The 15,623-nt window shown below is 42.1% G+C and overlaps 1 protein-coding gene across 1 annotated transcript; it reads left to right on the top strand.

Moving 5' to 3' along the window:
* The first annotated feature begins 376 nt into the window (after positions 1–376).
* Positions 377–14,686, top strand: cp (ceruloplasmin). The gene is made up of 24 exons (XM_030049715.1): positions 377–543; positions 1,526–1,770; positions 1,877–2,089; positions 2,843–3,016; positions 3,127–3,218; positions 4,614–4,776; positions 5,149–5,287; positions 5,513–5,652; positions 5,891–6,031; positions 6,157–6,201; positions 6,729–6,943; positions 7,062–7,212; positions 7,824–8,036; positions 8,890–9,097; positions 9,800–9,937; positions 10,459–10,589; positions 11,266–11,372; positions 11,456–11,511; positions 11,842–11,913; positions 12,929–13,020; positions 13,429–13,568; positions 13,724–13,780; positions 14,153–14,258; positions 14,404–14,686. Exons 1-24 carry the CDS (start codon positions 377–379, stop codon positions 14,427–14,429), a joined length of 3,231 nt encoding a protein of 1,076 aa, XP_029905575.1. The 3' UTR covers positions 14,430–14,686.
* The last annotated feature ends 937 nt before the right edge of the window (positions 14,687–15,623 follow it).

Below are 15,623 nucleotides of genomic sequence, written 5' to 3'. Positions count from 1 at the left end.
CGCCTGTTCGTTTGAAGCGACCCATCTGGCCCGCTTGGCTCCTGGCTGTCAGTCAGCTGAGAGTATATAAGGACAAAGAGAGACGGTCTAAAGTCCCCGAGACAGACTGCCAGGCCAACCAGCAGGCATCAGCTGTCTTCAAAATCATCTGCTGCTATATAGGACAGACACACAGAGGGACAGGCATTTACAACTCTGTGGGAGGCTGGACTCTCACCTTCCTCCTCCTCATCATCTCCACCTGTCTGGTATTAACCCATCAGCACCTCGGCATTCAGTTTAAGGGTTCTGGGTTAGTTTGACTCCATTTTTTTTTTATTTTTTTTTTATTTGTATGCATTTGTAATTGGTAAAGTGTTGGTATTAACCCACCAAAATGCACAGAGTTGGGTTAGGGCTCAGGCTGCTGCTGCTGCTGTGCTGCACGGCGGTGTGTGTGTCTGCGATGAGGAGAGAGTACTATCTCAAAATAGAGGAGATAAACTGGAACTACGCTCCGTCTGGGATGAACGTCATTCAGAACCACACACTGCAGGAAGACGAGTAAGTACACACAAAGACACACATTTGTATGATTACTTACACAGTACAGTACATTCACACGTACTGCATGTGTGCAGCTAATGTGTGCAGGATGACTCTGTTAGGAAGAGGTAAAGCTTATCAATGACGATACTCTGCAGCAGGTCAGATCAAGTTCGAGATCAAAATTATGTCATTTCCACCGTATATGTGGCACATCCAGCAGAATGAAATATTGTTCTTTTAGGGCCAAGGTGCAAAAGGAATACACAGCAAATACACCGGAAAATAATACAAAACACATAGAATATAGTACATGACATAATAAACTGATATGATAATAAAAACAGCAAAAGTCCCAAGCGCAAATGACTTGTATGTGTAAACATGTGGGCACAGATCTATAGGCGTGCCCACAGGCAAATGTAACAGTGTGATTAATTATAATTTCAGTTTTTCTAATTTCTCTGCACCACATTATAGAGTTTGTGAGGTGACTTTCAGAATAAAATCCATGACGAATCACTGCATGCTTGCTTAAAACTGTATCCAGAGTTATTTGTCATGTGACATTATTGAATTACTTCAAAATGGACACTGAATTGTGGAAATACAAAAAACACAATACAAAAAACACTCTTTTTTGACTAACATGCTTTTGACTGATCTATATTTGTATAATTTACGAAAGCATCTCTGATAGGATTGATGCATTTTTTCTCTTCAGTAACGGCATTCAGCTAAATGTAACAATGTTTTTGAAATCCTGTAGGTGTAATCATTCAGAAAACACAGGCTTCACACACACACACACACACACACACACACACACACACACACACACTCGAAGCTCATCTTTGCAAGCTTCTCCCCCTTGCGCCCCTGCCCTCTTTCCTCCCTCCCCCTCTCCTCGCCCTCTCTTTTGCATCCCTCCCATTGCCCCCGACCTACAACATGCTAACTCCTGGCTGCACTCCCTCTCTCACTGCCTACCTCTCTGCAGAGAAGCCGCAGTCTTCCTGGTGAAAGGCCCCCAGCGTATCGGCCCCATCTACAAGAAGGCTGTGTACAAGCAGTACAGCGACGCCACCTACAGCACAGAGGTGGTGAAGCCGGCGTGGCTGGGCTACCTGGGACCCCTGCTGTCCGCTGAGGAGGGTGACACAGTGGTGATCCACCTGAAGAACACGGCATCCAGAGCTTACAGCATCCACCCACATGGACTCAGCTACAGCAAGGGAAACGAGGGTGAGGAATAAACGAATGAATAAATCAGTGAACAAACAAATAAAACCAATTGATGCCTGAATGAGTGGATAGATAGATCAATCTGTGTATGCGTCTTCTTCCCCAGGGGCCTGGTACCCAGACAGTACTGATGCAGAGCAGAAGCGGGACGACTGGGTGGCTCCTGGGACGACGGTAATGTACGAGTGGACCCTCCCAGAGTCCCACGGCCCTGCAACCGAGGACGGCAACTGCCTCAGCAGATTCTACCACTCACATGTCGCTTCTCCCAGAGACATCGCCTCAGGGCTGATAGGACCCCTCATCACCTGTAAGCCAGGTACTCTCTTTTAAACCTCTTCAAGCCTGACATGCCAATCAGTGAGCTTTTTGTTCAAACCCACAAAACTGTATTTTCCAAGAGTTTCCAGAGATGCCAAAAACACTCAGAGGCCACTTTATTCGGTCCACCTGCACCTGCTGAATTACAGCAGGACGTACAATAAGATATCTAGATATTTTTGTTTGATGAAAATCAAGACAGGCTTGTGCTGCATTAAATCTGATGAGCTAATGACTTGTTTATTTATTTTATTTTAATTGCAATGTGGATTTTGAAAAGTGCTCTACAGGTAAAGATTATTATTACTGTTATTATTAATATTATCATTATCATAAACTGTGACCTCCATTTGGTCATCATTATAAGGAATACAACCGTCAAAATACACAAAAACAATTACATTTTCACAAACAGCATTGCCTTTTGCTTTTCCCCCTACAGTGACGGCACATCAGTTTGAAATTGATCACTGATTGATGAATGCTGACTAATATTTGAGATTAGAAAGTCAAGTGAAGTCTGTTTACTTATAAAGCATATTTAAAAACAGCCAGTGGTGACCCATATGTGGGATGATCATACACAAAGAAAAGAGGGTTTTGCAAATAAAAGAGGAAGTGAAATGAATTTTGGTTGGTTTGCCCTTTGTCGCATCCCGGCTTGTATCCCAAAGGTAGGGGCTGAACCCTCTCCTCTCCTCTCCTCTCCTCTCCTCTCCTCTCCTCTCCTCTCCTCTCCTCTCCTCTGTAGGAACTCTGGACCTGCATGGCGACAGGACAGGAGACTATCTGTACGCTCTCATGTTCATGGTATCAGATGAAAACTTCAGCTGGTACCTGGACGACAACATCAGGACACATATCCCCCACCCTGTCAATGGTCTGAAGGATGATGAGGATTTCATAGAGAGCAACAAGATGCATGGTAAGGAGGCACACACACACACACACACACACACACACACACACACACACACACACACACACACACACACATACAAAGGACACACGTTTAACCCTGAGTGTGCATTGCAGGTATAAATGGCTATCTGTATGGTAACCTGCCTGGGCTGAGTGTGTGCCAAGGCAACAAAATCCACTGGTATTTATTCGGAATGGGCAATGAGGTAACTTTTGTCACATTTTTCTTGCCAATGTGGGTAACCATGATTATACAATACATCATTAATTTATTTAGGCTTATACCAGGACCTGAGTGCTAATTTCGTACTACTAACATGTAAATGTGAGCTGGTAATGACAATAAAGTTCCTTGAATCCTTGAATTAATGTCTAATTGTTGGCATCAAGCCTTTACTTGTTCATGCTAAATACAACAGAATTTTTTCTTTTAACATAATCATGAACAAACAGCAAAGACACATGAAAAAACAGAGCGTTAGTATTACAGATTTAGGGCCCTATCTTGCGCCAGACTCCCTAAACCCGCTATTTGCGGATTTAGAATTTAGGAAGAGGCGTTCCCCCGTAAAAGTTGCTATCTTGTGCACCTCCCGCTATCCGCAAAACACCTCCGCTACCCGCTATATTATGAATAGGCGTGTTTTGGGCGTTACGCCAGTTAAACCAATCAGTGTGCCAGGTGCCATTGCCTTTAAGGGCAGGATGCGCTATCCTAAATCCTAAATCCTAAACCCGTGATGAAGAGAGGAAGGTAGATTTTCTCAGGGCTTCTACTGAGGCTAAAGCAAGTTGGCTTTATATACATATTATATATTATATTATAGGCGAGTTAATTCGGGAGGTGGAGCCACATGTGTCCAAGTGGACGTGTCACAAGGTTGTACTGATTGAGTAAAATCCCCGGGTCACACCACACACACACAAGAGGCAGAGGTGGAACTATGTGTAAACTAATTTATTGACAAGGTAGATTGGGCAAATAAAATATTAAAAATAAAAATATAGCACAGCTGCTGGCTTATGATAAAACAATAAAACGTGCTGGCGTAAGTGTCCAATTAAAACAGTCTTTCCTCTAAACAGTCTATATGAGTAATATACTCAGTCCATTCCGGCGGCGTCCCGGTATCAGTCCGACCGTGTGTGTGGTGAGGCTCCGTCGGGGCGCGCATTGAAGCCGCCTGGACGCGCTCTCCTAACAGCCCAAACTTTAGGGATAGCGGATAGCGGGTGGTCAGGACCACCCGCTATCCGCTTTCCCTAAAGTGTGTGCGCAAGATAGCAACTTTAGGGATAGCGCATGAAACACGCCCACGACGCACCTCCAGGCGCAAATGATGCAGTCGGCATAACGGATAGCGGGTAGCGGGTGGCGCAAGATACCGTTTAGGGATAGCGGAAGCTCCTAAATCCGCAATTTGCGGGTAGCGGGTAGTGGCAGCGGATAGCGGGTGGCACAAGATAGGGCCCATAGTATTTTCAAATTTAAAGACGATGCATACCGGCAGCTTGAGTTAAAACGATATTGTTATCATATTGGTGCAGCCCTGTTTCAGAGATTGTCACTTATTTTATTGTCACTTATTTGCCGCTGACAGGTGGACTTGCACTCAGTTCACTTCCACGGGCAGATCCTGACCAGCGAGAAGCGTCACACAGACACGATCAGCCTCTTCCCCGGCACCAGCGCCGCGGCAGAGATGGTCGCTGACAACCCTGGACACTGGCTGCTGTCCTGCAGCGTTAATGACCATCTCATGGGTAAACACACACACACATACACACACACACACACACACACACACAAACATACACCCCCAAAATACAAAACAAATATCCATCTTCAACAGTCATGTAGTCTCGCTCATGTAAAAATAATGAAGCTCATCAGAAACAAAAGGCAGTTTCTCAGATTATTTTACTCAAAAAAAAAAAAAAAAAAAAAAAAAAAAAAAGATTCAGAGATTTGTTAAGATGGATTTGTTTTGTGCAGTGAGGATGGGGATGCTGCCTCATTTCTTGGTAGCCAACAACATATTTTTGATAAGTTTCTCTATTTTGTCATTTCATATGATGTATTGATTGTGATTGTGATTTTTTTTTTTTTTTTTTTTTTACTCTCATCTCCTCCAGCGGGCATGCAGGCTTTGTTCGAAATCAAGAAGTGTTTCCCCAATGTCCATAAGCCCCGCCCACACGGTGAGCTCAGACAGTTCTTCATCGCTGCAGAGGAAGAAGTCTGGGATTACGCTCCTGTACAGTCTACTGATGGGTATATACAGTACTGACTAAATACACACACACACACACACACACACACACACACACACACACACACACACACACACATAAACACACATGTACACAATATTTTGCAGCGCTTGAAATAATAATCCGTTGAAGCTGTAGTGATAAAAATTACAACTACATTAACATTCAAAGGAAAGACAGCTGATCCTGTGTTTGTGTGTGTGTGTGTGTGTGTGTGTGTGTGTAGCGAGGCTGAGACATATCTAACCAAAGGTCCCAACCGCATCGGCAGCCGATATAAAAAGGTCCGCTACGTTGAGTACACTGACAACACCTTCCTGACCAAGATGCTGCGCAGCCCAGAGGAGGAACATCTTGGAATTCTGGGTAATCTAAACTGGGCGGGGGAGTTTGTCCGGCAGATTGTGCTCTAATCCCATTTCATCAGAAAAATGACAAACTCTGTTCTGTGTCTGTATGTATGTGTTCCTGGCTCTGTGTCTGTGTGTTTCTTTAATTGTGATTGTTTATGTGTGTGTCTTTGCTTGTGTGTGTCGTTTTCTCTCTCTCTCTCTCTCTCTCTCTCTGTGTGTGTGTGTGTGTGTGTGTGTGTGTGCGCCTGCAGGTCCAGTGCTGCGAGCTGAGGAGAAGGACACTATCAGGGTGGTGTTTAAGAACAAGGCTGGCCGGGCTTACTCCATTCAGCCACACGGTGTCCAGTACAGCATAGAGCAGGACGGGACACTCTATCACAATGAACTGGAAGGTTAATACACACACACACACACACACACACACACACACACACACACGCACATCGAACAGCAGTCCTGGCACACTGCATTCTCATCCGTTTTGGTGTGTTTTCTCCCCACCTCTCCTCCTCTGCAGAGTCCTACACGGCTAAGAAACTGCGTGAGCTGAGGAGGGAACCAAGTGAGTTAATCAACAGACACCTTAAAGGAACACTTCACCCAAAAACTATTTATTTTGTTCAAAATCAGAAAAAGCAATATACTGTATTAAAGATGAAAAAATACGGACTCTTTTGAACCAATCTATTTTGGACTGAGGACGCTGATGCACCGTGGTATTAAACCTTCCTGCAATGATACGGTTTTAACAACCAAATGCAAAATAGGTTGGCGAACATCTGGGTTTCAAGGTCTCAGCTACATTACAGCCTCTTGCAAGGAAACGCCGTTGTATTTCATATTTTGGCTCACAGAGGATCACGGTGCCAAAAACTGTAGCTGTTTCTCTTTCTGACAAAGGCCTTGAACCTTTTTATTTATTTATTTATTTTGTATCTGACATTCAAGGCAACTAAGGATGGTACAAATCAAATGAGTTAATGAAAATATATACTTTTGTTTGTAAGTATGCCATACATCAACAAAATGCCAAACCTGTGCACCATACCCTCTGTTTGTGATCATTTTTCTCACTCCCTCCTTGTTTAGGGGTGGTGACGCCTCCCCCGGCGGCTCTGGTCAAACCAGGCACGGTGTACACCTACGAGTGGACGGTGCCGGTGGATGCTGGGCCAGTAGAAGGGGATGCTGACTGTCTGACTTACCTCTACTACTCTGCGGTGGATCCCGTCAAAGACACCAGCTCCGGACTGGTCGGACCCCTCCTCATCTGTCGGCCTAACACCCTGAAGAAGGGAGTGCAGGTGAGAGAGGAGAGGAGGAAAACAACGACTGAAGCAGGTTCATTGAGAGAAGATCTGCTGAAGAAAGAGCAGCACTTATGCAGCCGTGCTTCTAAACAGTCACTTTTCTCTCCTGTAGAAAAACTACGATAAAGAGTTCCACCTCCTGGCTACAGTGTTCGACGAGAACTTGAGCTGGTATCTGGACGACAACATTAGGACCTACACCACCGCTCCCAACACTGTCAACAAGGAGGACGAGGACTTTATAGAGAGCAACAGGATGCACGGTGAGAAGACACGAGCACATGCATATCCTAAAAATAAGAAGAGAAAGAGAAAAGTAAAATAATACGAATCTAATGATTCTCCAGCTTCATATAATGATTTGCATCATTTATTTTCATTTGATGTTGCGTCATCTACTTTTTTATTGTACTGTGTTGAGTAAGTGCATTGTGCTCATTCTGTTTTTAAAGCGACAGTACTAAAATAACTAAAACTCTAAAATATGCAATTTTTCAGTAAAATAGTCATGATTAGGTGCATAAAATATGAAACTATGAGAATATGAAGTCCTTTCTAAGCAGCAGGAGCATAGCATTCAGCGAGAATTAGCATTCATAGAGTCAACCGGATGTTTCTGTGTCGCCCCCTGGTGGCCTCAGAAGTTCTTGTAGGTGGAATATCTCCCTACATAGACTATATCTCTGCTTTAACTTAATGTGAATTTCTCTGTATTTATGTCTTTATATGGAAAAAAATAATATAGTGCTTTAATTTTTCTGTATGGTGCTCTGGTGCCCTTCAGGAGTCCATCTGTAAGATCAGGGCTCTCGGTGTGACAGTGTGGGTATGGGTATCTCGATGATTTTTTTCTTGCTCTCCCTCTCTCTCTCAGCCATCAACGGCTTTTTGTATAGGAACCTTCCAGGCCTGACGATGTGTAAGGGGGACAAAGTGTCGTGGCACCTGTCAGGTCTGGGCTCGGAGCCGGACATCCACAGCCTTTATTTCAACGGGAACCGCTTCATCTACCGGCAGAACAGACGAGACAGCATCAGCCTGTTCCCTCACATCTCACACACTGTCACTATGGAGCCGGATAGCATGGGTATGACACACACACACACACACACACATTAACATACTGAATTCAACAGTTGCAGTGTCTAAAACTATATTACACAGTGAAAATAACCAAAGCTCGTTCACTGCAAAGTCAACTCTTAAAAGTCATTTGTTATTTAAACATTTATCTATTTGTTTCCCATATGTTCTCAAATCAAGATGCTGCAATTTGTATAAATGATGGAAGACTCATCACAACACTACTATGCTGTGTGATTAAATTAAAAAAAAAAAAAAAAAAATCCTTGAGTTTGGAATGTAGTTATACTCCCTAAGCCAGTTTGAACTTTAGCCAAAAACTTTCTGCAAGGCTGATTACTTCTCTCAGAGCGTTAGAGGGAACACACACAGCTGTAGCTTCTGCTTCGGCTTAATTTAGTTTACCATCAGATAAATAAATGAGATGAATCCATGCGATACATCTCTCTGTCCGCGTTTGGTTCAGCGAACTGAGCGAGAAGATTAATTTGATTACCTTTAAAGAAACACTGTAAAACAATTTCCAGACTGTTTATCAGCTGCTTCGCTTGACTTGAACGTCAACCAGTCAGTGATGCATTTCACACAGCGCTGTGATTGTAAAACAGCTGAAACGCCAATTAAATACAACAGAGGGTGGTTTTCCTATTTAGTCATATGAGTTGGTTATTTGGTTTAGTTTATTTAGTTATTTTAGAATAGAAAAGACTTAAAAACAGGTTGTCCACTTGATGAAATGGCTAGAATAACCAATTCACTTAACATCCACAGGCAAAAGTGCAGCACCCGGTGTTAATTTTAAAGTTTGATGTGTATACGTGGGTGACATTTTTTTTGTGTGTTTGTGTATATTCCAGGTGAGTTTGAGGTGGCGTCTGCTACAGTGAACGACTACACCGGCGGGATGCGAGCCAACTACACGGTGAAGAAGTGCAGCATCTTTCACCGGCAGAGCGAGACCATGTTCCACTCCAAAACCTACTACATCGCCGCCATGGAAATGGAGTGGGACTACGCTCCGAACCGCACCTGGGAGACAGAGATGTTCAGGGGACTACATGACAGGTAGCACACACACACGCACACACACACACAGGGTTAGAGCAATACACCAGTTATCAGATACTGACTCGTTACTCAACAGCTCAAAGGGTTTTGGAGTGTAAACCCTGCACTAACTCACCTAAAGCTTTCGGAGGATAGTGTCTTTTTTCATGATCAAAATATTTAACCAGGTAAATCTCCCATATATAATATCTCTTTAGCAAGCAGGACAGCAGACAGTACATTCTCACAAAACAAGCAAGCATGTGATGATGTGAATCCGTCAGAAGAAACCAGCACTTTAGGTACAGTCACTGTCACAGAGACCTCTAGACTGTGTTTCTAGTACTTTTCAAATGGTTTTAAATGCAAAAATAGTCATCAGATTTTCCAAGAGCATATCGCATTTTGGTAGCATCCCGTAACGCTCTTAACTAGCTGTGTGTGGACCTGAGCAGACGTCAAGCACAGTGCAGAAGAGCAGAGGCTGCAGCTGCCAGTTTTACATTTTTTTGTGATGCACAAGAGAAGAGGGAAGCATAAAAAGAGTGGACTTATAATTATGATGTGGGCACAGAAGATTGGCGCACAAATGATCAGCTATCAGCTCCTTCCGTCCAAAGATTTGTATCAGTAATGGCCTTAAAAAACTGTTATTCAAAGGCTAATGTCATTATTTCTCTCTCTCTCTCTCTCTCTCTCTCTCCCTCTCTCTCTTTCTAGCCCTGCCCCGATATATCTAGACAAGCAGAATAAGTTTATTGGTGGTCGTTACAAGAAGGTGGTCTACCGCCAGTTCACCAACGACAAGTTCACCACACAGGTGCAAAGACCTCCTGATATGGAGCACCTCGGCATTATGGTAAGCTGGGAGAGCCAGGGGTGATGCGAGGGAATTCAGAATGATTTTTCTTTTTATATTAACTATTTATTGATTTGCTGATTTATTGTTGCTTTTATTCGTATAGTTCGTATAGTTGTAGTTAGATTTCTTTTTTTTGTTTCTTTTTACTCTTTGTTTTATCTCTTTTTTATCGTCTTCATCTTTAAACATCCTTCTGTTTTCTTTCCACTGCATTTTGCATCTCTTTCTTTTTCCTGTTTTAACCTTATCTTGAATTTACCTTACTTTATATTGCTCTTGTTTGGCCTCTCTGCACAGCTTTCTGTTCTTATTTTGCTTTTGATGTCTGTCAAAGCAAAGCTAACTCTGTTTTTAAAGGTGCTATATACATAAGGCCAAATTACTGGCCTAATGGCATCATTCAAACAGTAAAATACATAAAACATCATGCAGTTCTGTGTGTATGGAGTTTATGCTGTTGTAACTTGATCAGTCTGGTTGTGAGAGAATAAACATCCTGAGACAATAATCTCCCCTCAGGTCCTATGATCCATGCTGACGTGGGCGATAAGGTGAAGATAGTTTTTAAGAACATGGCGACCAGAGCGTACTCCATCCATGCCCACGGAGTAAAGACAGAAAGCCCCGATGTCCACCAGACCCAACCAGGTACAGACAAAAAGAGACATGAGCAGACAGAGCGACAAACGATCAAACACAAAGACAATCATCCGCCCAAACAACAGAGCTGAAGCTGATATCAATCTCAGATTGCTGACTGGAAATAGCCTATTAAAGTAATTAACCCTATAAAGCCTGAACTATGAAAGAATTGGCAGAAAATTCCAATTTTTGAAATTGAACCCTTTATTTAGTCCTATAACAAAATGTAAAAAAAAAAAAAAGAAAAAAAAAGATTTTTCAAAAAATATTTTATTACATACGATTTTTCTGTTATCATATATGACAGTACTTGAAGTGCCAGTGGTATGGTCCAGGGTGAACAGGGGAAGTGTCCAAAGGTATACAACAGTATTTTGGTCAAGTATTGATTAAATTGAAACGGAATGTGTTATCTGATAACTTGTATCATATATGATACAAATGGCTTTATAGCGTGTTTTTCCCTCCTAAATGTCATATGAACTGCATTGTCACACAACTACACATATGGTTATGTTCAGTTAGGGCCCTGAAGCAGAGGGAGTGTTTTAAAATATGAATATTATTATAAATGGCATGTTATAGTTACCCAATGTCTCTGCTGAAATGTGTGTAACTTTTTTGTTTTCTTAACATAATGTGGGGGTCAAACTCCTGACCACAACCTTTGCTCCCTCACCAGGGGAGACTCACACATACTACTGGTATGTTACCAAGGCAACAGGGCCAACCCAAGAACAGGAGGAGTGCGCTGTTGGGGCGTACTACTCTACTGTTGATGTCACCAAGGTAGGCTAACACACACACACACACACACAACACATGCACACACAGACGCTCACACACCGACATGTTGTTGTCCCTCCACCCAGGACCTGTACAGTGGTCTGATTGGTCCGTTGGTGATCTGCCGCCGTAGCTGGGCCAGGTGAGTGATCCCACATCAAATCTGCAGGGACAGTACTGAGTTCATTCTATATTACCTATCATGCAAAAATACATAATCACCAGTGGGGTAAGAAATAAGCAAATTCTCCAGGTAAATCTGCTTAAGTTGCGTGTTTAATGCATGTAGTTGAAATTAATTAGGCACTGTATTTATTTACTATCTAACATTTAGTTACTGCATAGCGTCTTGTAATATAAACAGGCTGAGGAGGGAGGGGGAGGATTTGGAACATGTTATTGTATGTTTTGCGTTGGAGGATATCTATAACACAGCATTAATGCACATTATTGTAAACCGTGGTGCTTCCAGGAGTCTGGGTCTGAAGAAGGAAGTGGAGGAGTTTGCCCTGCTCTTCATGGTGTTTGATGAGAACAAGAGTTGGTAAGCAGACTGATGACTAATTTATCCATTTTCCATGCCCTCCAACAGCTGCTTATTCCTACTGGGGTCAAAGGGATTGGGCACAAGGAAGGGAAACATCTGGAATAGGTCATCAGTGCATCATACAGACAGACATACACTCACATTCACACCTTTACAGGGCAATTTAGAGGCTCCAATCCACCTGATGGGATTACAACCTGGGTATTCTTGCCATGAGGTGACAGTGCTAACCACTGACGCTCCCGAAAAAACGAATCCCAACTCTAAAACTGGCCTTAGCCCTGGCTGTAATCCTGTCATTAACGCCTAACCCTGCTCTTCCTGCTCTCTGATAAAAACTACAGCCGGTCAAGTGTAAGAGCCAACCATTTGACACATTTAGTTCAGGCAGGCAAATCTGATGTGTTTCTCAAATCTTGATCATTAAAACTGACTATCCATGCTATTATTTGCAAAAATAGTTAGGTTAGATTTGTATGTTCAGGCTCAGTTAAGATATCTGTATCAGGTGCTGTGGTAACAACACAGACGTGTGTGCGGTAACTGATGGTGTGTTTTGCAAAAGCTGAGGCAAAACTGCCGTCATGCCGTCTACTTATCAAGTCACAGTGCAGAATTCCTCTGTTGCAGCAAACATCACCATCAAGATGTCAAGCATGGTTTGAAAACTAATTTCAGTGGCCATAACGGTCAGACTGAAACACGTCTATATTTGAAGCACACTTTAAACCACATAGAAATATGGCTTCAAACTGATCTGCAAAAAACCTGATTTCATGTTGCTGTGTTGACTGTGATTCTCTTAATCCCCTAACTTGAGAATGGAATCTAGGTTTCTCACTTACCCGGCTTTTCTGAAATAACATTCCTACTGTTACCCGACTGCTAAAGTGCGAATAACACACTGACTATATTCATGTATCACGCTACTCTGTGAAGTGTTGATACTGCATGTATCTGCAGCAAGTAAGCAAGCAAGTTATTATAATTGCTGTATTATTTATTACTCCAGGTACCTGGATGAAAACATCAGGACCCAGATCAGGACTCCTGCCAGAAACCTGAAAGAAGATGAAGATTTTATAGAGAGCAACAAAATGCACAGTGAGATAAACATGAATGCACGCACACACACACACACACACACACACACACACACACACACACACACACACACACACACACACTTGCGCTGCAGCCCTTTGATTAAGCGGACAATATAATTTTGCTTGCATTTTTATCCAGTCGGCTACTACCTCATAATCTGCCCAGTTAATGAATCCTGATGTGACGGGATGATAAAAGCCACTTTGAAAAAGACAAGTGTAACTGCAGCGTTTGTTTTGTGAAGCTGCCGGGAATCTGAAATGTTTACTGCTTTGTCAGTCTTTGTAATAACGCCTGTGATTTTTCATCTCACAGGAAATTTGTTTCCAACTCTTTCCAATATATGTATGTGTGTGTGTGTGTGTGTGTGTGTGTGTGTGTACTTGTCTGTGTCTGTTTGTGCAGGTATTAATGGTTTTGTGTACGCTAACCTAAATGGTTTGAACATGGAAGTGGGTGATAAGGTGTACTGGTATCTGATGGGAATGGGCAATGAAGTGGACTTACATGGTGCACACTGGCACGGCCACAGCGTCGAATATAAGGTACACACACACACACACACACACACACACACAGCATGGCTACGCAAGCATACAACATGCTTGTGCTGACACAACAAAGAATGCAAGTTAACACACACACACACACAAACACACACATGCACAATAAATCCCACATCCTGTCCCTTTCTGTCCAGTTGGGTGGAGGCCCTCATCGCACTGATGTCTTTCAGCTGTTTCCAGCCACTTTCCAGGTAAAACCTCATCATTTTTGCCTTGTATTTTTTTTTTTTTTTTTTTTTTGGAGGAAAAATGAATAAGAAACTTTTTTTCTCTGTTTCAAAACTGAAGGTGCTACATGTGGTATTTTAACATAAATAATATATCAGTGGTACCAAAAAAAATAAAATGAGTCTTTCGCTGAGAAGATTGACAGCCTCTACTGGCAGTCCCAGCATTTCACAGCAAATATACAGAAAAGTAAATCCTACAAAATAAGAAACTTCTCAGCTATTCAGAGATATTCAGAGAACCTGAATATCCTGCTCTGAACCCGGTCCTGTTTTCCTCCTCCTCCTCCTCCTCCTCCTCCTCCTCCTCCTCCTCCTCCTCCTCCTCCTCCTCAGACAGTGAAGATGCGTCCGCAGTATCCTGGTACTTGGCTGCTCCACTGTCACGTCATTGACCACATCAAAGGTGGCATGCAGGCGCTGTATACTGTCACTGAAAAAGGTACTGTGTGTGTGTGTGTGTGCGTGTGTGTGTGTGTGTGTATGTATGTAAGAGGGCATATGCATTACCAGAGACACTGAGAGCTGATAATGATGGTTGTGATGCTGTGTGCTTGATGCTAATGTGTCTCTATCTTCTTCAACAGCAAGAGGAGGCAGATTTTTGGGATGAACAACAGAGGGAAGTGGATCAGTGTCTCGGGAGAAGGAAAAGAAAAACGTTAACAGAGTAGGATCAGTCCAAAGATAATTTCACTGACTATAATCCCTCTCAGGTTACAATGAAATAGGATTACCAGTCACACACGTTTAACAAAGACCCCTAACGCTTGGATTTTATATTGAAATGTTGCCTTACACCTTTTATGTTTTCCAAATGTCTCACAAGAAAATGTGTAAAATGTCTTTTTCACTTGAAATAAAACCAAATGCTGCATATGTTGCATGATTTCAGTGTGATTTGATGAAGTCTGGATGAGGATATGATTGCCTCTCACATTCCTTCTTGATATTTCCTCTTCCTGTCTTCCTGTGAAGCCTGTGTAATTTTATGTGTGTTTTTGAGAGTGTTTGTAAAAGAGGAAAAGGAAGAAGAAGAATGAGCGAGGAATAAAATAACAAAGATAAAGTTATTTCCTTATCATAAATAGCCTATTTAAGCATGAAAATAAAACCAGCATGAAAATGAAGAAATATTTTCAAAAGTATAATAAAAGATTGAAAGTATAAATTAAAGTTTTAAGATATTCATATCGTTTGATTAGGCGCTTAGGCTTCATTGGCTGCAGCCTTGGGCCTCATCAAAGGCGAGGCCTAAAAAGGTTTTTTAAAACATTTTTTTCCTTTTTTTGTATTTTATTTTTTCAAATAATGATACTTACACGATTTCAGTGCCAGCAGTATTGCCTAAGCTTGATATCTCACTCAGTAACTCAGCGTTGTTATTCTAGTATATTCTGTGCCTGTGTGTTTAAACAGAAACTTAAAGTGTTAGTCATGCTTACAGGGCTGTGATTCAAAATGAGAGCACATAATCATGTCATAGTATTTGTGGCCACATTTTATCCAGGTCCTCCAAATTGAAATTAGCATTTTGTTGGGCTGCTGTGTTTCCCACTTTAAGGCTGAGATTGCACTTGTAATTCTGTATTTTTTATTTTTATTTATTTTTTTTCCAATTCACTAGTCAATACATGGATGACCAGGATAAACAGAGTGAGGACTGGCATTTGAAAAGCCTGCTCATAGGGTCACACACCTTAAAATTAGTATCATTTATTATTGTTGTAACTAGGACAACAATTAAGCTTTTTTGAAGATGAATTCCATGTAATTACTATTCAGTGAATGTCAGATGAGTCTTTCT

The sequence above is a fragment of the Myripristis murdjan genome, chromosome 4 (genome assembly GCF_902150065.1).
Source record: "Myripristis murdjan chromosome 4, fMyrMur1.1, whole genome shotgun sequence".
NCBI classification, from domain to species: Eukaryota; Metazoa; Chordata; class Actinopteri; order Holocentriformes; family Holocentridae; genus Myripristis; species Myripristis murdjan.
The sequence above is the reverse complement of the archived record's forward strand: the minus strand, read 5'-3'. Positions and strand labels throughout refer to the sequence as shown.

Excerpts from the sequence above, each read along its gene's own strand:
- cp (XM_030049715.1), top strand. The coding sequence starts at position 377 with ATGCACAGAGTTGGGTTAGGGCTCAGGCTGCTGCTGCTGCTGTGCTGC. Across the intron at positions 8,037-8,889 it reads TATGGAGCCGGATAGCATGG|GTGAGTTTGAGGTGGCGTCT; the intron begins GTATGACACACA and ends TGTATATTCCAG. Across the intron at positions 11,373-11,455 it reads CTACTGTTGATGTCACCAAG|GACCTGTACAGTGGTCTGAT; the intron begins GTAGGCTAACAC and ends CCCTCCACCCAG.